Here is a 26,045-nt window from a genome sequence, read left to right as displayed (position 1 = left end):
GAGGCTAGTATTATCTGCATATTTTGAGAAAATAAAATCTGGGGCTAGTGTTGTGGCATAGCAGGTTAAACCACTGCCTGCAAAGCTGGCATCCTATTTGGGTGCTGCTTTATGTGCTGGCTGCTCCACTTCTAATACAACTCCCTGCTAATGGCCCAGGTAAATCAGCAGAGGATGGCCCAAGTCATTAGGCCCCACTACCCATGTGGAAGAAGCTCTTTGGCTCCTGGCTTTGGCCTGGTCCAGCCTTGGCCATTGTAGCTATTTAGGGGAGAGAACCAGCAATGGAAGATCTATCTTTCCCTCTCTCAGTAACTTTCAAATAAATAAATCAATCTTAAAAAAAAGTCAAACTTGTACCACTTAAATGGTTAAGCAGTATAGTTTTTTAGTTTTAAAATCTATTTTGTTACTATGATAGAAGTACAGAAATACTATTAATATGATGTTGCACACTATGACATTTGCGCAAGTGTAGGCCATGACCTATTTTGGTATGGTCCATGAGTTGAGAATGATTTTTTACATTTTTAGGTTGTAGGAAAAGGGATGCTTTTTTTATGACATGTGATTTTACATGAAATTCAAATCTGTTTCCACAAATAAGGTGTTGAAAGAGTTACATTCATTTATACAGTCTGTTACCTTTCACCCTACAACAGCAAAGTTGAAGGGCTGTGTCAGAAACTATATGGCCCACAAAGCTTAAAATTAAGTATCTGGTCCTTTACAGAAAAAGTTTCCTGATCCATGGTATAAATAATAGGTGCCATGAAAAGAAAGAAAAAAAAAAACAAAAGCAAAACCAGAAAATGGAAAGATCAGTGCAGGCTGGACTGAACAGGAAGAGCTTCAGGATCTCATTTTAAGTGAATGTTATGTGCTATGTGTCCATTAAATAAAATTTTACATGAGTACATTTACTTAACAGTGCTGGCATGGAAGGCATAAAGAATTTTTTTTTAAAGAATTTTTTTAAAATAAATCCTTTGGCTTCAGATCAGCATGGCACCGGCTGAAGTGGACATTTGGGGAGTGAACCAGTGGAAGGAAGACCTTTGTCTCTGTCTCTCTCTCTCACTGTCTATAACTCTACCTGTCAAATAAAAATAAATAAAATAAAATAAAATAAATCCTTTTCACTCTAAGAGCTCCAACTTTATTGGAGAACTTTAAAAATTAAGATAAAACAACTATAAATAAATTTAACACAACAGCAATGAAAATGTAATACCAAGTAGTAACACACAAAATCTAACAAGTAAATGGAAATGATAAAGGGGAGAGTAAATGAATGGGCTAGAAGTCAAGAAGAGCTTCATGAGTTTCAGGGGTTGAATAGGACTTGAAAAAATGAAGAAAATGCAGGCATTGCAAGCAAACTAAACTTGACAATTGGTACAAGCAAGAACTATTTGTGAGGCTGACACCTGGGATACAACTATGGAGAGATTTTAATGCTAGCCTTTAACAAAAGAGTGCTTGCTCTGGTCCTTAACTTGGTGGAGTCACCAATGTGTAGGAACCATCTCCCTTGAAAAAGAGTTTTGGGGGCTGATGCTATGGGTTAAGCCACCGGCTGCAGTGCCGGCATCCCATATGGACACCGGTTCAAGACCCAGCTGCTCCACTTCTGATCCAACTCCCTGATAATGGCCTGGGAAAAGCAGCAGAGGATGGTCCAAGTGCTTGGGCCCCTGGTACCCTCATAGGAGACCTGAAGGAAGCTCCTGGTTTCAGAATGGCCCAACTCCAGCTGTTGTGGCCATTTGGGGATGAACTGGTGGATAGAAAACTTCTCTCTACCTCTCCTTATCTTTAACTCCGCTTTTCGCATGGATAAATAACTTAAAAAAAGAAAGAGAAAAAAGAAAAAGCTGGGGCTGGCGCCGCGGCTCAATAAGCTAATCCTCCACCTTGCGGCACCGGCACACCGGGTTCTAGTCCCGGTTGGGGTGCCGGATTCTTTCCCGGTTGCCCCTCTTCCAGGCCAGCTCTCTGCTGTGGCCAGGGAGTGCAGTGGAGGATGGCCCAAGTGCTTGGGCCCTGCACCCCATGGGAGACCAGGATAAGCACCTGGCTCCTGCATTTGGATCAGCGCAGTGCGCTGGCTGCAGCGCGCCGGCCACGGCGGCCATTGGAGGGTGAACCAACAGCAAAGGAAGACCTTTCTCTCTGTCTCTCTCTCTCACTGTCCACTCTGCCTGTCAAAAAAAGAAAAAGAAAAAGCTGTAACTCTGGGAAAACAAGAGACAAACTGGGAAATGGCAGAAAACCCAACTATATAAAATAAACCTAGTCTAAAACTAATTGCTGACATATAGTCTCTTCTAGTAATGGATTTGCTTTCAGGTTTGGAGAACTGTAGCAAAAGAGATAAATTATCAAATTTTGATAAAAATAAAACTAAGTCACAGGTGTGAATCTTCATATATGGAGACCAATTGCAAGAATGAATTTTAAATCATATGAGTATTTTAAATCTCCAAACAATGTACTATAAAGACTCACAACACATTTACCTAAAAGCTGATGTTGAAATGAATTAAGGGTTCAATTATTCTATGAAGTTGAACAGTTTTCAGAAGAAAAGGAGTATCGCTGTCTAGTTATAGTATCTCAATAGAACTCGTAGGGAAATAAGAATTGTTCTTATAGAATGCAGGTTCCCAATTTGGGTTTCTCATTCAGCAGACACTTAAGTAGTCAGGCTAGGCATCAGGAAAATTCAAACACAATTGCTATTGTTAAGAAGCTCACAGTCAGGGACGGCATTGTGGCAGAGCCGGTAAAGGCACCACTGCTGGCATCCCAGAGATGCCAGTTCAAGCCTTGGCAACTCCAGTTCTGATCCAGCTCCCTGCTAATGTGCCTGGGAATGCAGCAGAGGAGATGGCCCAAGTGCTTGGGCCCCTGCACACACATGAGGGACCTGGAAGAAGCTTCTGGCTTTGGGCCCAGCTAGGTCACTGCAGCCATTTGGGGAGTGAGCCAGCAGATCTAAGATCTTTCTCTCTGCCTCTCCCTAACTCTGTAACTCTGCCTTTCAAATAAATTAAAAAAAAAAAAAAAAAAAAAAAAAGGCAGCGGCTGCTCATGGTCTTGAGTAGTAGACAAGCAGTAATTACAAGTTAGAGGGATAAGTGTTACTTCTACAAGGAGCCGGGGAACACAGAGCATGTGCTGTTTGCCTCCAATGTGATGATGCCAACAAGCAGACAATAATCAAACTGACAAAATTACTTGACCAATTGCTAAGGAAAGCAAGAAGGGAGGGAGAGAAAGGAAAAGGGGAGGAAATAAAAATTTTTCTTGCCTTCTTAGGAAAAAAGGAATAAGAAATATAATAGTTTTTTTTTTTTTTTTTTAAGATTTTATTTGAGAGGCAGAGTTACAGAGAGGGAGAGACAGAAAGATTTTTCATCTGCTGGTTCACTTCCCAAATGGTTACAACTGCTGGAGCTGGGCCAATCTGAAATCAGGAGCTTCTTCCAGGTCTCCCACGTGGGTGCAGTGGCCCAAGTGGGCCACCTTCCACTGCTTTCTCAGGCCATTAGTAGGAGCAGCAAGAACATGAACTGGTGCCCACATGAGATGCCAGTGCTGCAGATAGAGGCTTAGCCTACCATGCCATGGCACCAGCCCCTAATGTATGTTTTTAATAAATGTCTCAAATCTAAATAGGTATTATACACTTCAAAATCTACTAGTCTATTAAAAGTTGTTGATGAAAAAAGCTATGATGAGTCACGAACTGCACAGTGGCAGTCTGAGTCACGGCTGTCACAGAGTCTCCAGTTTAGAAGTGCTCTGGTGGAGGGTAAATTCTGAGGTTTAATTGCAGCGGCCATTTAAATCAAGACACCACTGCTTTTAAAATGTCCTCATTAGCAGTAATTTAAGGAAAATGAAAAGAAGGCAACCAGATGGTTGGCGGGGGTCATGGTAGGTGTGGCATGCTCGTTACTAGCAATAAGGGCATGTTATTAAAACATCAGACTTTAAGAGTCTAGAAACAACATACTGAAGCAGCTCTTATAACCCAAATCTTACTTTATGTCAGGAAACAACCAAGTGTCCATTATGTGTCAAGCAGGGTTTTGAACTCTGAAAGAAAATTATTCACATTTTAAAGGTGGCTTGGATATAACTTGCCCAGATTCTGGTAACATTGGAGCTTACATCTAACTCATGTATGTCTAATGCCAAAGTGTTCTATTTCACCATGAAGCGAGGCCCAGAGAGAAAAATCATTGACCAGAACCCCACGGCTTGCTAACGACAGAGAAGGATTTCCACATAAACCTGGGAAAGTCCATGACAAAAGTCATGAAGGCAGTTGGGAAAAGACTGAGGGTGAGCAAGTTCAGTCTTCTGGTGTGGTTTGGAATGACTGGAACTTTCAACATCATCTCTTATGCAATCATCTAAATATACTGGTGGTATGTGCTTTAGACTGGTTATCAGTACAGCAGTCATCACTCAGGGGATTTGTTCCAAGACTCCCACGGATACCAAAATCTTTGGATGCTCAAACCCCTTATATAAAATGGAACAGTACTACCACCTACATACATCCTTCTGTATACTTCAAACCATCTCTAGAACTTTTTTTTTTTTTTTTTTTTGGACAGGCAGAATTAGACAGTGTGAGAGAGAGATAGAGAGAAAGGTCTTCCTTCCGTTGGTTCACCCTCCAAATGGCCGCCGCGGCTGGCGTGCTGCGCCAATCCAAAGCCAGGAGCCAGGTGCTTCCTGCTGGTCTCCCATACGGATGCAGGTCCCAAGGACTTGGGCCATCCTCCACTGCCTTCCCGGGCCACAGCAGAGAGCTGGACTGGAAGAGGAGCAATCGGGACAGAACCGGTGCCCCGACCGGGACTAGAACCCAGGATGCCAGCGCTGCAGGCAGAGGATTAGCCTAGTGAGCCGCAATGCCGGCCGTAGAACTTTCAATACCTACTACAACATAAGCACTATATAGTTGTTATATTGCCTATGACAAGAAAGAGGACTGTAAATGTTCAGTACATATGCAATCCTTTTTTTTGTAAAAAATTATTTATTTATTTATTCGAAAGGCAGAGGCAGAGAGGTCCTCGATCTGCTGGTTCACTCCCCAAATTGGCCAGAGCTGGGCCAATCTAAAGCCAGGAGCTTCTTCTGGGTCTCCCACTCAGGTGCAGGGGCCCAAGGGCCTGGACCATCTTCGACTGTTTTTCCAGGCCATAGCAGAGAACTGGATCAGAAGTGGAGCAGCCAGGATTCAAACCGGTGCCCACATGGGATGTTGGCACTGCAGGCGGCAGCTTTATCAGCTACACCACAGCGTCAGGCCCCATATGCCATCCTTGAAAAAAAAACTTTCGATTTCTAATTGGTTAAATCCACAGATGATGGGGCTGGCGTTGTGGCATAGCAGATAAAAGCCACTGCCTACAATGCCAGCATTCTGTATGGGCACTGGTTTATGTCCTGGCCACTCCACTTCACTGATAATAGCCTGGGAAAAACAATAAAAGATGTGTGAAAAAAGTGTTTGGGCCCCTGCAAACCACATGAGAGGCCCAGATGAAGTTCCTGGGTTCAGCCTGGCCCAACCCCAGCCGTTGCAGCCACCTGGGGATTCAACCAGTGGATGGAATATTCTTCCCCCTTCCTCCAATAACTTTCAAAATAATAAATAAAAATAATCTTTTCGCTGCTCAAAAAAAATACACAGATGAGGAACCTGTCCACAGTTCACAGAGAGCCAAATTTATTATGAAGAATATCTAAGTGTAGCATTTAAGTGGGCCACATTTTTAATGAAGCTATTCATTATAACTTCCTTCTCCAAAATAAACTATTTTATAGCTTGAAGAAAAGTTTTTCCAAAGCAACTAGACATTTTTTTCTTTTAATCTGACACCAGGAAACAAAAAGGACTCATTAAGTTAAAAAAAAAAAGCTAAAGCAAACCACCTAATTTTATCAACAGTAAGAAGAAATAACAGATTTGCTGGCAATTAACAGCATGGAAAAATGGATTTTTACTCTTAAGTCACCAGGTATTAATCAAAGGATTTAAACCTGGCAATAAGGATGGGCTGAATGGTGTGAAGAAAGGAGGAGTGTGTTGGGGAGGAGGTAGAGCTCACTTTCTATACTGATGCAGCAGTGAAAAATGAGGGGAGTCTGAAATCAGAAGATCCTGCTTCCCCACTTGTTAACTTTGGGAACTGGGATGGATGTAGTTTACTCTCTACTCCAGTCACCCCCTCCCCATTTCCTACCACTTTCTTCCCTAATAGAATTCTGATACATTTAAGTAGTGAAGATTCTGTCTCTCAGCCCAAAGCGGTGAATTGGAATTGGTCTGAATCAGTCATAGCAATGCCATTCCCTATGAATCAGTACAACAACATGACTTAAGGGAAAAAAACCTGCTGGAGAGCTTCTGTTTTGGGGGGACGGTGGGTGGGGTGGAGTGGTAGGAAGATCAGTTTAGCTAGCAGAAGAACTCTGACCATTCCTTTCCTTTTAATTGAAAAGATAAAAAGACATAGGTGGAACTACAGCAGCCATCCTGCAACCTGAAGGCAACAAGCAAGAGAAGGAAAAGCCACTTTTCTGAGGACGGCAAAACAAGCCTATGCAAAAATCCTAGGTCTGAGTGACACAGCTGAGCAACTTCATCAATTCTACTACTTACTGTCAATAACAAATGTCCTTTAGTTATTAATACCAAAGTAGACTATTTCACATTAAGTAATGTTATTTATTTGAATTTGGGGATTTTTGTAAATTTAACTATTTAAATGGTGACGCTACTGAGTTTTTTAATTATAAGAGTAACATGGAATGTTTTATATATCTGTAAAGAATGTATCCCTATTTATACTTGTACATATTTAAGGAAGATTAAATATACTCTAGGTTCAGTATTTGGGTGTTTGAATATTTTTCCATTAAAAGGAGTTGATACAAATTAAAAGCTGTCACAGCAGCAGAGTTTGGCCTAGGGGTTAAGACACGTCCCACACTGGAGTCCCTGATTTTGATACTGGGCTCCCAGCTCCTGAGTCCAATGTCTCACTAAAGCAGAGCCTGGGAGGCAATGATGATGGCTCAAGAGATTTGGTTCCTGACCCCCACGTGGGAGACTTGGATTGAATTCCTGGTTCCCTGCTACAGCCCCCAACCTGCTGTGGGCACTTGGGGCATGGAAACTCTCTCAAAAAATGAATAAAAATTTTAAAAAAGGTAACATATTTTTTCAAGGAAGATTCAACATCATACATTTATTCTAAATTAATTTTCACAGTCAATGTAACCCCAATAAAAATTTCTATCACAATTTCTTTCTGGCACTAGTCTAGTTGATTAGAAACCTTTGCAAAAATATACAAACGGGCTGGTGTTGTAGCATTATGCGTTAAGCCACTGCCTGCAATATCAGCATCCTATATGGGTGCCAGTTGAAGTCCTGGCTGCTCCACTTCCAATCTAGCTCCCTGCTAATGTGACTGGGAAAGCAGTGGAAGATGGCTCAAGTCCTTGGGCCCCTGCCACCCACACGGGAAACACAGATGAAGCTCTTGGCTCCTGGCTTTGGCCTACTCCAGTCCCGCCAATGCAGCTATTTGGGAAGTAAATCAGCAAATGAAGATCTCTATCTCACACTCTAACTTTGCCTATCAAATAAATAAAATAAATCTTAAATACACACACACACAAAATGGAAGGAATCAGGAAAATGCTAAACCAAAAAAAAAAAAAAAAGGAGAGCAGGGGAAGCTAGGAAGTTACCAAGCCACCTATGAAAACATGATAATAAAGAATATCTTGGGGCCAGTGTTGTGGCGCAGCGAGTTAAAGTCCTGACCAGCAGCTCTAACATTCCATATGGGCACCAGTCCGAGTCCCGGCTACTCCACATCCCATCCGGCTCCCTGCTAATGTGCCTGGGAAAGCAGTGGAGGATGGCACCCATGTGGAAGACCTGGAAGAAGCTCCTGGCTTCTGATTGGCTCAGCTCCGGCCATTGCGGCCATTTGAGGAGGACCCCTCTGTCTCTACTTCTCCCTGTAACTCTTTCACATAAAAAAATCTTTCAAAAAAAAAAAAAAAAAAAAGACTATCTTATGAAAAATGTAGGAGGAGAACATAAATAAATACTATTATGAAAAAGGAAATTCCAGAAACAGACCCAAATCTCTGGGGAATTTTGGCAAATGATAAAGATACCAACTTAATCAGTAAGGAAAAGGACATAAATGAAACTCACAATAGGCAAAGGACTGTTTAACAAATGGTGTTACAACAACCAGATAGTCTACTGGATTTGTTACTCACTTGCACATCAAGATAAGCTTCAGATGAATGTAAAAAAAGGAAACCATACAAATATACAGGGCAAACCGTATGGATTCCTTATTGAGAAATAGTACATTCTAAATAAATGTGTTTCAATAATTAAGCTTAAAAAACAAAACATCATATGGCAAAAAAATATTAATAAGTGTTTGGTAACTGGGAAAATTATTTTTAACATATTTAAGGAGAAATATCCCTAATAAACAAGGAATTTCAGAGTCGCTTGGAAAACAGTTTGAAAGTTTCTTAAAAAGTAATTACAACTTACATATGACCCAGCAATTCCATTCTTAGGTCTCTAAGTCAAACATAAACACACTTCTACACAAATACCTGCATGTGAATGTTCACAGTAGCATTTCTCATAACAGCAAAAAAAAAAAAAAAAAAACCAGAAACAATCCAAGACTCTACCAACTAAGCAGATGGGTAAATAAAATATGGTACATCCATACAATGGAACATATTCAGCCATAAAAAAGGGGTAAAGTTCTAACACATACCACAACAGAGATGAACCTGGAAAACTACAGTGAGTGAAAAATGCAGTTGCAAATGATCTCACATGGTATCACTTTATAGGAAAGGTCCAGAATAGCCAAATTCACAGACAGAAAGTAGAACAGTGTTGCCAAGTGCTGGGGGAGAGTGACTGCTTAGGGTAAGGAGTTTCTTTACAGTACCATAAAAGTATTTTAGATATGGTGATGACTGTACAACCTGGAGAACATACTAAAAGCCATCAAATTGTACATTTTGAAAGAATGATTTCTATGATATGTGAATTATACCTTAATGTTTTCAAATACAGAAAAATAACAAAAACAGAAACACTGGGATTTGGTTATTTAAATAACTCAGTGACTCTGAATGCATCACTTTACCTTGCCCTTTATTTCTCCATCTATCTAAATACCACATTAAAGCATTCCTAGAGGCTTCATCTCTATAGTAAATTTAAGAAGTTGGATAAAAGACGATCCAATCATACATGAATAACCCTGCAGCTTGAGGGGGGAAAGGCTGACAATATATAATAAACTGAAAACAGAGCTTCATAAAATAAACAATTCTCAATATATGATAATTTACCATTTTTTAACAGTCTAGGTGTCAAGAATCTTAAGTGCTTTTCACATAGTATTTTACTCTCCTAGCACCGTAAGGAAATCAAAAACATCTTTATTTAGAAAAAAGAGAAGAGACTATGAGAGGTTAAATGACTTGACCAACATAAATTAATTCAAGCTGGGCCTCAAACCCTGATCTATACACTTCAAACATTAAACCAAGGTATAACAAGAAGGAGAACAATGAACAAAAATCTGAAGTTCTGGGTTGAATGCTTTTTTCTGCCACTTATTGATTTTGTAATCTTGGCAGTTCAATGAACATTTGAGAGGTTTTTTTCCCCCATTTATTAAAAGCAAATGTTAACTATTGCCCTAATGTACTTCCTAGAATAGAAACAGGCACTGTCACATACATGTCAGTTAAAGTACTATAAGAGGTAACTATAGATAAGCAAAACTGTTGAAAAAACAAAATTAGTTGAATAATGAATTGTTTCAATATTCTACAGTCTCTCTAACGGTAATGCATTTACTAAAACAGTGATTTTCATAAGATATGCATATTCCTCTCAAGCACATTACAGGTACAAAGCAAGCAGGGAATCCCAAATTCACTTTAATCAGAGTAAATCCAAAAACTTTTACAAAAAGTTCAAAACTACCATATTTTTGGCATCATCTACTGGCATTTACTAAGGAAAAGGATTTTAGGCCTTATCTGAGAGAAATGTTGGTGTACAAAAAAGGAATGGATTCTAGAGACTAAACCTAGATGGAAATCTGGTTCTGCCACATACTAATGAGGCACTGAATTTCCTTACCTATAAATGTGAGGAAGCATCTACCTTGTAGGGTTGTGGGCTGATTAAATAAAAGAACAAAAATAAAACGACTACAAATGCTTGGCACATGGTCCTTTAAAAAAAGTAATTGCTATTATTACATTACCTAGCAATTCCTTTAGAACTACTAAATCCAATCTGAAAAACTGAAATATGGAAACACAAGAAAAATCATAAACTCTGAACATGCAAACACCCTAAATAAGGTTTAGTGAAATTGAAGAGATCATGAAAACAGTTGAAACACAAAGTCACACAAGAGAATGACAAGGGAACAGGAAGGACTTTAGGGTGAGATGGATGAGGGAATGAAAAAAAGGGGGATAAGAAAAAAGTTAAAGTATACAAGGAGAAATAAAGAAAAATGCTTTTAAAAAGGTGGCAGTTAGGCTTCATAAACAAGACTGACGAAGGAAAAAAGACTGAATCCTACAGGATTCTAAAGGAATAAAATACACAACTCAGACTTAGTATTCTCAGTATGACAACTATGAATTCAAAGCACACAAGTCTCAGTCAAGGGACCCAAGTCCAAGAACTTAGCTGTCCTGTCACTAAGCTTCTAAGGCTTAGCATCACCATGATCTGAATCTCAGTTTCCTCATTTATTATGAGAAAATATTTCCCCTGACTCTCAACTCACCTTAAAAAAAAAAAATACAGAATTTGCTGAGTCTCAACTGTACAATAAAATGGTGAAGTTAATCATTTCTAAGCGCTTTTAGCTTTATGATTCCAGGGTAAAAGAATCGATGAGTATATTATCATCAACATGAGATTTACATGCGGGCCACATATGTACCAATAAGGAAGTCGGGGAAAAAAACAAAACAAAACAGGAAAATAAGCTACTTGAGGACCATATAGTTACCAGCATATGCTCTTCTCTTCACCATGCTGATAAAGAAGCACTTTTCAAAAGAGCTTTCTTTCCCAAGAAAAGCAATTAACCTACAATCAAGAAGACTAAAGGATCTATTTTAAAACCATAGATTCTTAACAACCATACAATCTCCTAATTAACAGACTGCCCCTTTACCTTCCCTTGGTATTCTAACCCCCAACCCTAAGCCAGTTCTCCATCTTCAGAAAATTTGTTTTGACAGAGAAGCTAAGCTCTAATTAAACTTACCTGCAACATGTATAGTTAATAAAAAGCCAGTATTTTTATCTATTTGTACGGGAAAATGCTGGTGTGACAAAACAGCAAATTTTAGTTTAAGAAAGTCAGCAACTAGGATACCTATCAATAATAAGGATTATGTTAACTTTATAATCCAGCTTAATTCTCCCAAATAATGTTATGAGTCAGTTTCCAGATTATTTTCACCCATGCTCTAGTCAAACCTTCCTGTCTTTCAGAGGCCAAAGAATCTTCACCTTACTTTAAATGTAGCCTTCTACTTCTTCTCTCTATTGTGTGCCCATCTACTTACCTTCTCCTGTTAAAGTTTTCTCATTTTGCAACCCTCAAGGAAGTCTCATTCTCATAGGCAAATCTCCAGTTCTTAGTTTACTCTCTGGTTTTTCCAACCATTCTCACACCCTCTACCCCACTTTTTATATGATTCTCCTTTCTCTTCATTCTTAGGACCTACTTTCACACCACTGTATCTCCTATCCTCATCTCCCTTTTGATCTGTTTTTTCATACATTACTTCTTAGGAACCTGAAGTTTCACTTTGCTAGTCTCTTTCAAGAGTCTCTACTAACTCATCTCTGGAATCCCAAACACCATACACATTCACAACGACCTAAGTGTTTGCTGCTTTCTACCAGCAAATCTTCCTCTTTTCTCTTTACAACCAGCAGTCCCTGAATCCTCTCTGATAGAACAAATACCCCTCAAAAACAAATGCCAATTCCATTCTGCTCTCCAGAAACTACCTTTCCTATGTTCAACTCATTCTTTTCCTATGTCCAAGAATCCCCTAACCTGGCACAACCCATTCAATGACCTAAAATTCCAAGTTTCCCTCCTCAACACAATTCTCCCTTTGCAGGACATTGTTTTCCCTAAAACATTTCTCATGGTACTCCCAATGTCCCACTAATTCTGGGTCTCACACCCTGGTGTATCTTTTCTCAGATCTCTTCAAGCTTCCAGGCCTCACCTCTGCAGCACTCACCAAACCTTACTGCTAGTCATTGCAATTTCTGCAGGCTGCAGTCACTCTAAACGCCAACCCTGACTCCTCAGCGCTGTTTCTTATTACCCTTAACAGTCTTCCTGGCTGTGTTCGCCACCTCTCCTCAGCTCTCCCTAATCAGTCACCCCCTCACTCCCTGAACCGCTTACACCTCCACGAACTCTCTAGAACCTTCTGCTCTTTCCTTCGCCAACCCTGCCTCACGTGTTTTCTTCTCCCCCACTTTTCCAGTATCTCGTTCTACTAATCGTCCCACTCCTGCCGCACCTTTCCTCAGTTGCCCCCCCCCGGGTCCCCTCAACTTTTCTCAGTCCTCCCTGGTAGATGGCCCCCCACCTCTGTTACCATTCTACTCCCTCTCCGCCATCCTCCCACATCCCTGAAATCCGCCTCTCAGCGGCCCCGATCTTTGCCTCATTCCCTTTTCCCTTCAACGAGATTATTTGTCGCCCTCCCATTTCCATTGACAGGCGCCTCCCCTAGTTCCCAAATCTGCCTGGCACTCCGCTTAATTGTCTCCAGGCCGCCGGAACATTGTCTGCCATCCTTGGCCTCTCACAGACTCATTCTCTAAAGACTGGGGCCTGGCCTCCCGCGAGAAGGGGGACGGGTCACGTACCCCATCCGCATCTTGGCTCCGCTCTGACTGCCCCCGCTGCCGGGAAGCGGAGGGCGAGAGGGCAGGCGGCCGAGGTGCATGCTCTTCTCGAGGGCCGACATCAAGGGAAGGCCGCACGCAAACAGTAGTCGAAGCTTCTTCCCACGTTAAGAGCGGCCCAGGCGGTCACGGCTCGCTCCCCCAACGACGTCCCGTCGCCTTTGGACAGCACCCAGCTACCGGCAGCACCGCCTACCGCCCACCGGCTCCGCAGGCTCCACCCCCTCGCTTCTGCGCCTCACCGGAAGTGCGCAACAGCCCTCCCACAAAGGCAGCTGGGTAACGGAGTCTGGGTTGGCCCCCCGCGTAGAGCTCGCGGGTCCTCTCGGGGAAAAAGGAGCGTTTCCAAAGGCAATGCACGCTGGGCAATGCAGTCCTCAACGGGCCTGTCCCTTTGCGCTTGCGCAGACGGAGGTGCCCCTGTCCGATCCCGCAGAGGTAGCGTAGCAAAGCATCCTGGGTATTGTAGTCTATTGGCGGGAAGGCGTCCTGGCGCCTTCCCTTCTCCAGGCTTTCGGGAGGCTGTTAGGGGAAGAGCCGCTTCTTCCTGCCTCCCAGGCTGCCCAGCGCTGCCGGTTGCTGGGGAACGCAGGCGCCGTGGACGGGATGGCGGGAGGACACAGCTTGGGCGCTGGGACCGGAGCTGGATTGGTGAAGAACTCGGGCTCGTCATGAAACAACGGAAGGGCCTGGGGCCTGGGGGCGGTCGTGGGCGCAAGAAGAGAGGTAACGCGAACTGTTGACACCTGCGGAGCGCGCAGTGGGGCGGGCGTAACGGGGACAGAGGGTAAGGAAGTCACGGGAAAGCCCGTACACCTGCAGGTTTAAAATAAAGAGGGAAAATAGGGAAGCCGAAGGTTACAAGAGCGAGCCCGCCAAGGAATGCAAAGGAAAGCAGCTGGGCGGAGAGGGAGAGGAGGAAGAAGTGAGGCAGAGTGAGGCTTAAACCGAGGCTAGTAGGACGACTCCAAAGAACAAAACATTCCGCCAGAACTGTTGGTAACAAAGGTGCTTCGGGAGCGCGCAGAGGGCTTGAAGAACAGAAGTTGGAGCGGAGACTGTGTTAATGATCCTAATAGGCAGTGATCACCTTTTTTAATTTTTTTTAAAGATTTATTTATTTGAAAGGGTTACATAGAGAGAGGAGGAGAGGCAGAGAGAGAGATCTTCGATCCACTGGTTCACTCCCCAATTGGCCACGACGGCCGGAGCTGTGCTGATCCGGCTTCTTCCATGTCTCCCATGTGGATGCAGGGGCCCAGGGACTTGGGCCATCTTCTACTGCTTTCCCAGGCCATAGCAGAGAGCTGGATCGGAAGTGGAACAGCCGGGACTCGAACCGGTGCTCATATGGGATGCCAGCACTGCAGGCGGCGGCTTTACCCGTTAGGCCACAGCGCTGGGCCCCCGTGATCACCTTTGATACTTTACTGAATCACCAAGGACTAGTGGTGACTTGCAGGACTCAGTAAATGTTAATTGAATGGAGCAGGAGTTGGGAAAGAGGTGTGGCACGTGGAGGGGCAGAGTGAGGAGAAGCAAGGTGTGGTAGAACTGAGAGTGAGGGCGCCAGAATCTCCTGCAGGACCTGAAGAATGAGCCCCTCAGGTTAGTAGTGCAAGGAAAAAAAAGCTTGCCAAAAGAGTAGGGAGCGCTAACTACAGTGAGGGGGTTCATGGCCAGGAGCCCTGAGCAGGTCAGGAAATCGGATCTGTGCAAGGCTGCCTCCAAGAAAAGCAAGAAGGACATTGGGTGCCCGCCTTTTTACCTTGTAGGCACTTTAAGAAGGAGAGAAGGGGCTAACGCTGTGGCACAGCGGGTTAAAGCCCTGGCCTGAAGCGCAAGCATCCCATATGGGCGCCGGTTTGAAACCCGGCTGCACCACTTCCGATCCAACTCTCTGCTATGGCCTGGGAAAGCAGTCCTTGGGCCTCTGCACCTGCATGGGAAACCAGGAAGAAGCTCCTGGTTTTAGATCGGCGCAGCTCAGGCCATTGATGCCAACTGGGAAGTGAACCAGCAGATGGAAGACCTCTCTCTCTCTCTGTCTCTACTTCTCCCTGTAACTCTGTCTTTCAAATAAAATAAATCTTAAAAAAAAAAAAAAGGAGAGAAGTGTTAGAAACACTCGGACATTAACATTAGGCCCTTGGGTTGAGGACAGAAGCTACAGTCTGGGAATGAATCCTGTCCAAGTAGGAATGTTGGGGGATTCAAGACTGGAGCATGGTGGTGTTCCGTGATGGTGCCCTTGATCAAGGGGAGGCAAGTCAAAGAAGTATGACAGAGGAGAGAATTCCTCCTTGCACTACCATGTACGTAGGCATTAATGCTCTTGTGCATGCCTGTCTGTAGTCTTTATAATGAAACAAAATATAAAGGTTGTGGTGATGGGAGGCGTGGAATTTGGAATCCTGGTTAAGACCCAGCTTGGGTCAGAGTACCTGATTTGGAGTGCCTGGTTCATGCCCTGGAGCCTCTTCTGATCCAGCTTCCTGCTGATGGGCACCCTGGGAAGCAGCAGAATGATGGCTCAGGTGTCTGGTGCCTGCCACCCTTGTGGCGACAGCACTGGAGTTCTGAGCTCCTGGATCAGACCTAGCCCAGCCCTGGCTGTTAGAGCATTTAAAGAATGAATCAGTGGATGCATGATCTTAATGTGTCTGTCTGTCTGTCTCTCTCATCTCTGCCTTTCAAATAAAAAGCAAAAATGAATAAAAGTCTTTTTTTTTTTAATGGAGAGATTATGCTGGGTCTTCACTCCTGTAGAGGGCAAAGAAGATGTTTGCTTTAGAAATGTAAAGGTGTGGCATTGTGGCACAGTGGATTAAGCTTCTTTCAATTCAGCTGCCTGCTATTGTGCCTGGTATAGCAGGCAGCTCCTTGGGCCCCTGCTACCCAGGCGGAAGCTCTAATTGGAGTTCCTCGCTTTGACTTGGCCCAGTCCCAACTGTTGTGGTCCTTTGGGAGTGAACCAGCAGATGGGAGATCTCTTTGTCATTCTGTCTTTCAAAAAAAAAAGAATCTTAAAGCTTAGAAGTCTAAAGAATTAGTTATATTGGCGGGCGCCACGGTTCAATAGGTTAATCCTCTGCCTTGCGGCGCCGGCTCGCTGGGTTCTAGTCCCAGTCGGGGCGCCGGATTCTGTCCCGGTTGCCCCTATTCCAGGCCAGCTCTCTGCTGTGGCCCGGGAAGGCAGTGGAGGATGGCCCAGGTCCTTGGGCCCTGCACCCTCATGGGAGACCGGGAGAAGCACCTGGCTCCTGGCTTCAGATCAGCACGATGCACTGGCTGCGGCGGCCGTTGGAGGGTGAAGCAATGGCAAAGGAAGACCTTTCTCTCTGTCTCTCTCACTGTCCACTCTGCCTGTCAAAAAAAAAAAAAATTAGTTATATAGATACCTGATCTGTTAAATGCTAGTATATTTTCTTCTTTAACAATAATCACTCCCCCTCCCCAAAGGAAAGAAGAATAGAAGGTGTACACCGTGTAGGCATGGTTTCTCACGTCTCTTGTATGTCTAGATAGGAAGGTCCTATGAATGGATGACACTTAGATTCCTTAAAGCAGAGTTTTATAGAAAGCCTTAATTGCCTCATTTGCATTTTGATTTATCATCTTTCTGGAATCCAATAAAACTAAAGCTAATATTATGAACCCAGCACTATGCTGAAAAGTAATGGTAGGGCCGGCACCGCGGCTCACTAGGCTAATCCTCCACCTGTGGCGCCGGCACTCCGGGTTCTAGTCCTGGTTGGGGCGCCAGTTCTGTCCAGGTTTCTCCTCTTCCAGTCCAGCTCTCTGCTGTGGCCCGGGAAGGCAGTGGACGGACAGCCCAAGTCCTTGGGCCCTGCACCTGCATGGGAGACCAGGAGGAAGCACCTGGCTCCTGGCTTCGGATCAGCGCAGTGTGCCGGCCGTAGCAGCCATTTGAGGGGTGAACCAACAGAAGGAAGACCTTTCTCTCTGTCTCTCTCTCTCACTAATTCTGCCTGTGAAAAAAAAAGTAATGGTAGAACCTGAAGATGCAAATCTTACGCCCTTGTTGACTACATGAGCTTGGCGGGAAAGAAAAGGCACAGGCAATTTAAGATAGTGTTCACTGAAATGCCGAGTTGTGTGGTCTAGGCTAAATCATTTGGGAGTTGAGTGAAGGGCGTTGTTGCTATTTTATGTTTAGTGATGGTTTTCAAATAAGATTTAAAGATATCATTTCTTTAAAACTGGGCATCGTAGTAATTGAAACAGCAGTACTTAGAAAAATTTCAACTAACATTTTAAAAACCTATCTATATATTTTTCAAATAGTATGTTTCAATTAAAGAGGAGTTTCTATTAGCATATCTTAGTACTTGTTTATTTAGAGAAACCTTAATTTTTTTAAAAACATTCATTTATTTTGAAGGAGAAAGGGAGAAACAGAAAGATCTTCTATCTGCTGGTTCACTCCCCACATGGGCACAATGGCCAGCACTCTTCCAGGTGGAAGCCAGAAGCTTCATCCAGGTCTGCCAGACGGGTGGAAGGGACCCAAATACTTAGGCTATCCTTAATTGCTTTTCCCAAGCCATGAGCAGGGAGCTGGATCCATAGAGGAGCAGCCAGGACATGAACCAGTGCCCATACAGAATAATCTGAATTAAACCCTAAATACTAATTATACTAGTTATCAGAGTGGCCAGGTGGGTTATTCTGTGCCAGGAGTGAGAAATCTTTTTTTCTTCCAGGAGCCATTTTGAAATGTATAACATTCATGGGCCATACAAAATTAACATAAAACTGGGCTACTGTTTATTGAATTTCAAGTCCTGCCTACAGTTTGCCTTGGCAGGGTCAGACCCAGTGATTTCACAGGCCTTGTGGACATTCCCCACCCCTGTCTATGGTCTGTTTTGCTCCTTCCTTCTTATGAATTAAAACAGGTAAGATAACAACAACAAAAAATATTTGTTTTATTTGAAAGGCAGAGTTACAGAGAGAGGGAGAGATGGAGGGAGAGAGGTCTTCCATCTACTAGTTCACTTCCAAAATGGCTGCAGTGCTAGAGCTGAGCCAATCCAATACTAGGAGCCAGGAGCTCCTTCCAGGTTTCCTATGTGAGTGCAGGTGCCCAAGCACTTGAACCATTTTCTGCTGCTTTCCCAGGTGCATTAGCAGGGAGTTGGATCAGAAGTGGAGCATCTGGGACTTGTCTGAACCATTGCCCATATGGGATGCCAGCACTGCAGTGCCAGCTTCAAAGACAAACCTTTCTAAGGAGAGACCGAAGTGTTCATTTATTTTTATATAAAAGACCTATTTTACTTTGTGTATTCTAAATTTTGACTCTGTTTTTGGATTCCTCTACAGGTTTGAGTGACATTTCTCCGTCAACAAGCCTCCCTCCTCTGGTTGAAGGCCAGCTACGCTGCTTTCTAAAACTTACTATTAATAAAGTTGTATGGAAGATTGCAAAGCCTCCCACTTGTGTGCTTGTCCGAGTGAGATGGTGGGGAGAAACATCCGATGGAACCCTCTTTTGTCCCAAGGATGCGTTGCAGACTGAACCAAGCACCGTGAGAACAACCACACGTTACGCTATTCGCTGTGGTCCAAAGCAGTTTACCTCTTACCTAACAGGTAACTTTTTATTTTATCGTTTCATCTGCAGACTTAATACGAAGCATGTGGTTATGTTGTCGGCAGTTGATGTTATGTGTACCTTGTATCTATGGGCATTGTTAATGTTTCTAAAATTCGTTTATTTACTTGACAGTAATAGAATGAGAGAGAGAAAGAGTGCTATATCTTCCATGCTCTGATTCAAGCTAAAGCCAGTAGCCCAGAAATCCATCCAGGTCTTCCACATGGGTGCTGGGGGCCCAAATGCTTAGGCCGTCTTCTACTACCTTCCCAGGCACATTAGAAGGGAACTAACGAATCAGGAGCGGACCATCCAGGACTTGAGCTGGTGCTCCAATAGGGGATGCCTTTGTTGCAAGCAGTGGCTTAACCTGCTGTGCTGTGGTGCCAGCCATGGGCATTGTTAATTATTGAGAAGTCAAAGAGGTGTTGTAATAACCTTCACTTGCTGAGCGTACACTGTGTGCTAGCAGTTGATATTCTTCTTCATATCCTTACAATATCCCTACAAGACAGGGTTTTTTTTGTTTGTTTGTTTTTTGTTTTTGTATTTTAGAGACAACAAAACTTAGATTCAAAGAGATAAAATGAATACTCTCTAAGGTCACATGGTTGATAGATAAATGGTAGAAGCAGGGTTTGCACCCCCTTCTGTGATACCAGAACTCATACCCTTTTCACTGTGGCACTCTTTAGGTAATAACTGATAGTCTCTGCTCTAAGGCTTACTTATGCTTGAGGAAAGAGAATATAGATGGAATACTTACAAATAGTACAAGATAATATTTGTTGAATGCTAGATGCGTGCTTTAGTGAGTTAGGAATATAGATATTCAGAAAATGAAATGATAACCTCTCTAGGGATCCAGAAGGCAAAATGTCTTCTTCATTTCTGTGCAAGGAAAGTATTCTAAGTGCTCTGTGTTCTTGCTCCATTAGAGTCAGGCTTTCTCAGAAACACATTTTGGATAGTGGAGCTATTTATCAGTTCAATTAGATAAAAATTGAGTATCATGCAAATATTGTTAGGCTAAGAATCTTGGAGAATCAGGTTAATTAAAGATTCACCTATTCTTAAGTAATTTACATTCCATTAAGGAAAGAATTTTGAAACATCAAAAATGTAAAAAACTCATGCTATAATTCATTCAGAACGTATATATCGAACACTTAGCAAGTGCAGGGGTGGGAAACATTTTTTATACCAAGGGCCATTTGGATATTTATGACATTATTCAGGAGACATACATAATTATCAACTTAAAAATTAGCCTGCTATAGATTTATTGAATTTCGAGTCCTTCTGGTTGCCTTGGCAGGGCCAGACCAAATGGTTTCGCAGACCTTATAGGGCCCATGGACCAGATGGTCTCCACCCCTGTGATTGACATTAGATGCTATGAAGATTACAGGAATGAATCAGCAAAAAATTATTCAGAATGGTTTTAAACTTTTACTTCACAAAGAAGTTTAGTTATAATAGGTAGAAAACAATAATTGCTATCAAAGGAAACTCAGAGATATTCTAGGTACTGTAAACCTAAGGTTTAACAAAGGAGGATTACAAATTCACGAAGGGAGAAGATACCTACGAATAGCATAATCACCAGGTCAAACATTTATTTGAGCATCCTGTGATATAATGATTCATTGTAATTGGCATTTGAAATTGTCACAAACTGAGATTTGGGGAAAGTCTCTTAGCTCTGACCCTGTTCCTTTATCTATAAAAAGAGGTCAGTTAACTGCCTTTGCACCTTCTAGACATTTTCACAAAGAATGAGCCTGATTGGATGAGTGGAACACGGGCTTTGGGTAACTGTAGGATTGATACAGTATGACCTATCTGAGCCTGCTTCATTCCAAAAGGAGACAGAAACATCAGTCTCATAGAGCTCTTAAGAGAATTAATGAGACATGGATGAACTTGATTGTTAGTAAATAGCCAACAAATATTGGTCTGCTTTCCTTATTATTACTATGTACCTCATTTTATAATTTACAAAGCACTGGCTGGTGCCGCGGCTCAATAGGCTAATCCTCCACCTTGCGTCGCCGGCACACCGGGTTCTAGTCCCAGTCGGGGCACCGGATTCTTTCCCGGTTGCCCCTCTTCCAGGCCAGCTCTCTGCTGTGGCCAGGGAGTGCAGTGGAGGATGGCCCAAGTGCTTGGGCCCTGCACCCCATGGGAGACCAGGAAAAGCACCTGGCTCCTGCCTTCAGATCAGCGCGGTGCGCTGGCCGCAGCGCGCCAGCCGTTGCAGCCATTGGAGGGTGAACCAATGGCAAAAGGAAGACCTTTCTCTCTGTCTCTCTCTCTCTCTCACTATCTACTCTGCCTGTCAAAAAAATAATAATAATAATTTACAAAGCACTGTATCTATTAGCTCATGATTTTTAGATAATCCTCTGGAGTAGTTAAGACAGACTGTGATATGTTAAGTAATTTGCCTGAAGACATATGTAACAGCTATTTGGCAGCCACCACGTGGGAGGACGCTGTGCTACCTCTTCTGTGTGCCGTGTCCCATTTCCTCACACAGCAGGGATGTGGGCTTTGTGATTGCCTCTTTTGCAGACAGTTGTGGCTTACTCAGAAATAGCTTTGAATATTGGAGCCAAGACACAATCATGATCTTCTAATTATAAGTCCTTTGTGCATTTCATTACAGTGTTGAACAAATGGTGGAAATGAGCCATTTTCTCAACTTTTGTAAGAATACATTCAGAAATTATACTATCTTAAAATGGTCTTAGATTTCATATTACCTACATTGTATCTCTCCTAGGAATTATGACCATGCAGGTATTATGTCTAAGTAACTAATTGAAGACTATTATTAAGGAATTTGTTTCTATTCCTCTTACTTTTTTTTCCTTTTTAAAGATTTATTTATTTATTTGAAAGAATTACACAGAGAGAGAAGGAGAGGCAGAGAGGGAGAGGGAGAGGGAGAGGGAGGTCCTGCACTGCTGATTCACTCCCTGGATGGCCACAACGGCCGGAGCTGCGCTGATCCGAAGCCAGGAACCTCCTCCTGGTCTCCCATGTGGGTGCAGGGGCCCAAGGACTTGGACCATCCTCCTCTGCTTTCCCAGGCCACAGCAGATAGCTGGATCAGAAGAGGAGCAGCCGGGACTTGCACCAGCGCCCATTTGGGATACTGGCACTGCAGGTGGCAGCCTTACCCACTATGCCACAGCACTGGCCCCTATTCCTCTTACTTCTAAGTGCTCTGAATAGCTTATACAACTCAGGAGTAAGCAGCTTGATACTCCCAGGAGGGAGTCTTACCCTTCCAGCTATGCAAGAGCAGCCCTTTGTCTAATTGAAAACTAGAAATGGTGAGAATGGAAGAACTGAGATTTGTTGCTTTTATATTTCAAAACCAAAGCCTGTTTTAAGAGCATTATCCCTTTGGGACTGGCGCTGTGGGATAGCCGGTAAAGCCATCACCTGCAGTGCCAGCATCCCATATGGGTGCCGGTTCAAGTCCCAGGCTGCTCCACTTCCGATCCAGCTCTCTGCTATGGCCTGGGAAAGCAGTAGAAGATGTCCCGGCCGGCACCGAGGCTCAATAGGCTAATCCACCACCTTGCGTCGCCGGCACACCGGGTTCTAGTCCCGGTCGGGGCACCGGATCTGTCCTGGTTGCCCCTCTTCCAGGCCAGCTCTCTGCTGTGGCCCCGGAAGGTAGTGGAGGATGGCCCAAGTGCTTGGGCCCTGCACCCCATGGGAGACCAGGAGAAGCACCTGGCTCCTGGCTTCGGATCAGCGCAGTGTGCCGGCCGCAGCGCGTCAGCCGTGACGGCCACTGGGGGGTGAACCAACGACAAAAGGAAGACCTTTTTCTCTGTCTCTCTCTCTCACTATCCACTCTGCCTGTCAAAAAAAAAAAAAAAAAAAAAGAAGATGGCCCAAGTGCTTGGACCCCTGCATCCACATGGGAGACCCAGAAGAAGCTCCTGGTTCCTGGCTTCAGATCGCACAGCTCCGGCTGTTGAGGCCAAATGGGGAGTGAACCAGTGGATGGAAGACCTCTCTCTCTCTGCCTCAACTTTCTCTGTGTAACTCTGACTTTCAAATAAATAAATAAATCTTAAAAAAAAAAAAGAGCATCATCCTTCAAATATCTTAGTATACTAAGTATTTTTATCCACTGTAAATTTATTTTTCTCAGTGCAAGATATCAGTCATTCTTTAAATTTTTATTGTTCTTTTGTCTTTGGATTTACACTCTCTCATCCTCAGTGATATGGTAAGTACCTGGTGTATTTGAAATTAAAATAATTGTTTAAGTAAAAAAGTTTATCCATGTATACCCACTGCCTACTTCCAAAGAAATGAAGGTAATGAAAACTATCTGAATATATTATAATTGTTTCTGATTAGATATGGCTGTGTTGGTGCTGGAAGTAATCACCAGACTTGATCATCTTCCAGTTGGTAGAGTTGAAATCAGTGGACTAGCTCAGCTTTCTCCAACCCATCAAATCAATGGATTTTTTACCATTGTTTCACCAACATCTAAAAAACTTGGAGAGCTCCAGGTAAATTTCTTTAATTTTTTGCTACACAGAATAAAATTTTTTGGACAGAAATAGTTGAGTCTGTTTGTAGAATTATAATGTTCATGACTTCCATGTATCATGCTGAATCCCATCTTCTACCTTTGCCCACGTTTTGCCCATTGACTAACGGCCTACCTTTGTTTCCCTCTTGTCCAGATCCATGTAGTGATTTATTGCCATCTCAAGTTCCAGGAGTCCTTCACACTTCCTACTATACTCATTCTTTGTGTTCTATTCATAAAAGTATTAATCACATAATCGTTGTCCAGTTATAATCCTACATACAAGAGTAATTCAGAAGGTTTGTGGGAAATGGAATTAAAAGAGCAGTTTATGTTGACACAAAAAAAGTTTGGAAATTCATTCATATAAAAGGTCTTCAAAAAGTTCATGGGAGGGCCAGTGTTTTGGCGTAGCAGGTACAGCTGCCACCTACAACACTGGCATCCCATATGGGCGCTGGCTCATGTCCCAGCTACTCCACTCTGATCCAGCTTCTCGATCATGGTCTGGGAAAGCAGCAGAAGTTGTCCCAAATGCTTGGGCCTCTGCATCCATGTGGGAGACCCAGATGAAGCTCCTGGCTTCAGCCTGACCCAGCCCTAGCCGTTACAGCCATTTGGGCAGTGAACCAGGGAATGGAAGGTCCTCTCTCTGTGTGTGTTTCTCCCTAACTCTTTAGATAAATCTTTTTTAAAAATGAAGTTTATGGAAAAATGTACATTGTGAAAAAATATTTATGGGATTCTAAGTTTTTTATACCAAAATAAACATTTTAATTCCATTTTTCCACTAACTTTTAGAAGCACCCTCATAGTCTCCACAATTGAGTATTAATAGTAGGCTTTTTCTCATTTCTAGATTACTAAGAGGTAAGACTGTTTTCTAGTTTCCTTGTTTTCCCCCCAACTTCCAATACAGTGCCAAGCAGTAATTGACTCGTTTAAGTGATGTCTTTGATGTATTTATTCACTGATTCAACTTACATTTTTTTTGTATCCTGCTGTATGTGCCACTAACCAATCATCATACAGCAATGAGAGGTGGTCTTTACAGAATACATGTGCTGTAGATAAGCCCAGGATGCTGGGAAAGAACACAGACTATGGATCCCTTTCCTTTTTGATTCTTTTTGAAAGAGCTTTCTAGAGAACCCTGAATGTTCAGATCTATTAGAAATTTCAGGGGGTTTACGCCTTGTCAAGTGTCTTCTAAAATTCACATAGAAAATCAAAAGCATGAATTAGAGACAGTCCAATAAGGAGAAAAAAATGCAACATTATAAAATGTAAGAACATGTTGCAAAAACCACATTAATAACTTCATGATGTCGTGAATTTATTCTTTTCTGATGATGGCATAAATTTGTATCAGGACTTAAAAACAATAATAATTCCTAACTGCCACTTCTTATTGCTAATGTATTTACAGAAGAAATGTTATGATATCTGGCATCTGCTTCATAACAATCCAATAGCAGAGCAGGGTTTGGGGAAGGAATAGATGAAGCCTGGTTAGTCAGATGCTGATAATTGTCAAAGCTAGACAATAGGTACCTGGATTCATTATATCTTTTTTCTAACTTTGTATATGTTTTAAATTTTCCATAGTAAAAAATTAAGTTTTTATATTAATTTTTTAAAAGGGTCATTGAATACAATTGGTGACACTGACTTAGAGCAGAGTATATATCATTGTGACAGTTGAGAACATTAAAAGCAAAGATGAGCTCCTATCATTTCCAAGGAAGAGAAGAAACAGTCACACAGAAAATGTTAAGTAGTATGGCTTTAAACTTCTCAGCAGCAGCATTAGGAACCAGAAGACAGCTCAGTAATGCTTTCAGAATGTTGGATGAAAATGGCGTAGAATTCTATCCAGGGAAGTATCTTATCTAGTATAGAAGATAAGAAGTTTTCACGTGCACAGTCTTGAAAATTTATACCTCTCTCACACCTTTCCTGACAAAGCAGCTGAAGAACTTCTACCAGGATGAGGGCATAAACTAAAAAAGACAGGGTGGGATGTTAGAAATAACCCAACACAGGAGAGGCAGAGCGAATTCTTTGATTTAAGGTGAAGGGAGATCCATGGATGGCAACTAGTCCAAATTGAAGTATGTGCTTAAGGCCTAGAAGAGGTTTCTCAAAAAGAAAAAGTTACAGAATAACTGTTGTGTCTGAGAATCTAAGATATTGAGACAATTGGCAGATAATTTGGAATTGACTTAAGAGTAAGAAAAATAAATATGAAACAAATGAGAAAACAATGGCATTGCCCATTTTGAGGGAAAAAAATACTTAATTGAAATATCTCCTTTTTCAGCTGTAAGTTGAAAACAAGTTATTCATATTGTAGTTTTGGTTGGATCAGGAATCGTGGTTAGAGTATTACCATTTTAGCAGATTGGGAGGATAAGGGAAGTGAACAGATGTGAGATACAGCTAAATTCTTATTTTTCATATTGAGAAATCAAAGGATACTGCCCAGGGCCAGTGTTGTGGTGCAGGGCATCAAGTTGCTGCTTGCCACACCAGCATACCATATCTAGCATCCCTTATCAGAGTTCCAGTTTGAGTCGCAGCTGCTCCACTTCTAATCCAGCTCCCAGGTAATGTGCTTGATAAGGCAGCAAAAGATGGCCCAGGTGCTTGAGCCCTTACTACCCGTGTGGGAGACCCAGATGGAGTTTCTGGCTCCTGGCTTCAGGCTGGCCCAGCCCTGGTTATTGAGGCCATTTGGAGAATTAACCAATTGAGGGAATATCTTT

General features: G+C 42.7%; 2 protein-coding genes across 20 annotated transcripts in view; one reads left to right on the top strand and one right to left on the bottom strand.

Annotated features, from left to right (window-relative positions):
* PPME1 (protein phosphatase methylesterase 1) overlaps positions 1-13,334 on the bottom strand; it is an 82,505-nt gene extending 69,171 nt beyond the window's left edge. For 4 of the 6 annotated variants that reach the window (XR_011389237.1, XM_070075313.1, XM_070075298.1 and 1 more), the window contains exon 1: positions 13,043-13,308. Coding sequence is in view for 4 of the 6 variants with exons in the window: in XM_070075313.1 (XP_069931414.1) it covers positions 13,043-13,143 (101 nt within the window). In the remaining 2 variants the exon portion in view is untranslated. Of the gene's footprint in view, positions 1-13,042 lie in introns of all 6 variants that reach the window. The other 2 variants (XM_070075316.1, XM_070075305.1) reach the window with 2 other exon arrangements.
* Positions 13,335-13,358: 24 nt separating this feature from the next.
* The window catches only part of C2CD3 (C2 domain containing 3 centriole elongation regulator), a 122,697-nt gene continuing 110,010 nt past the window's right edge, over positions 13,359-26,045 (top strand). For 4 of the 14 annotated variants that reach the window (XR_011389150.1, XM_002708510.5, XM_070075253.1 and 1 more), the window contains exons 1-3: positions 13,366-13,807; positions 18,431-18,700; positions 23,097-23,254. Coding sequence is in view for 9 of the 14 variants with exons in the window: in XM_002708510.5 (XP_002708556.2) it covers positions 13,450-13,807; positions 18,431-18,700; positions 23,097-23,254 (786 nt within the window). In the remaining 5 variants the exon portion in view is untranslated. Of the gene's footprint in view, positions 13,869-18,430; positions 18,701-23,096; positions 23,255-26,045 lie in introns of all 14 variants that reach the window. The other 10 variants (XM_070075257.1, XM_051822310.2, XM_070075269.1 and 7 more) reach the window with 10 other exon arrangements.

This window comes from Oryctolagus cuniculus, chromosome 1 (assembly GCF_964237555.1).
Source record: "Oryctolagus cuniculus chromosome 1, mOryCun1.1, whole genome shotgun sequence".
NCBI classification, from domain to species: domain Eukaryota; kingdom Metazoa; phylum Chordata; class Mammalia; order Lagomorpha; family Leporidae; genus Oryctolagus; species Oryctolagus cuniculus.
This window is presented reverse-complemented; position numbering and strand designations above follow the sequence as displayed.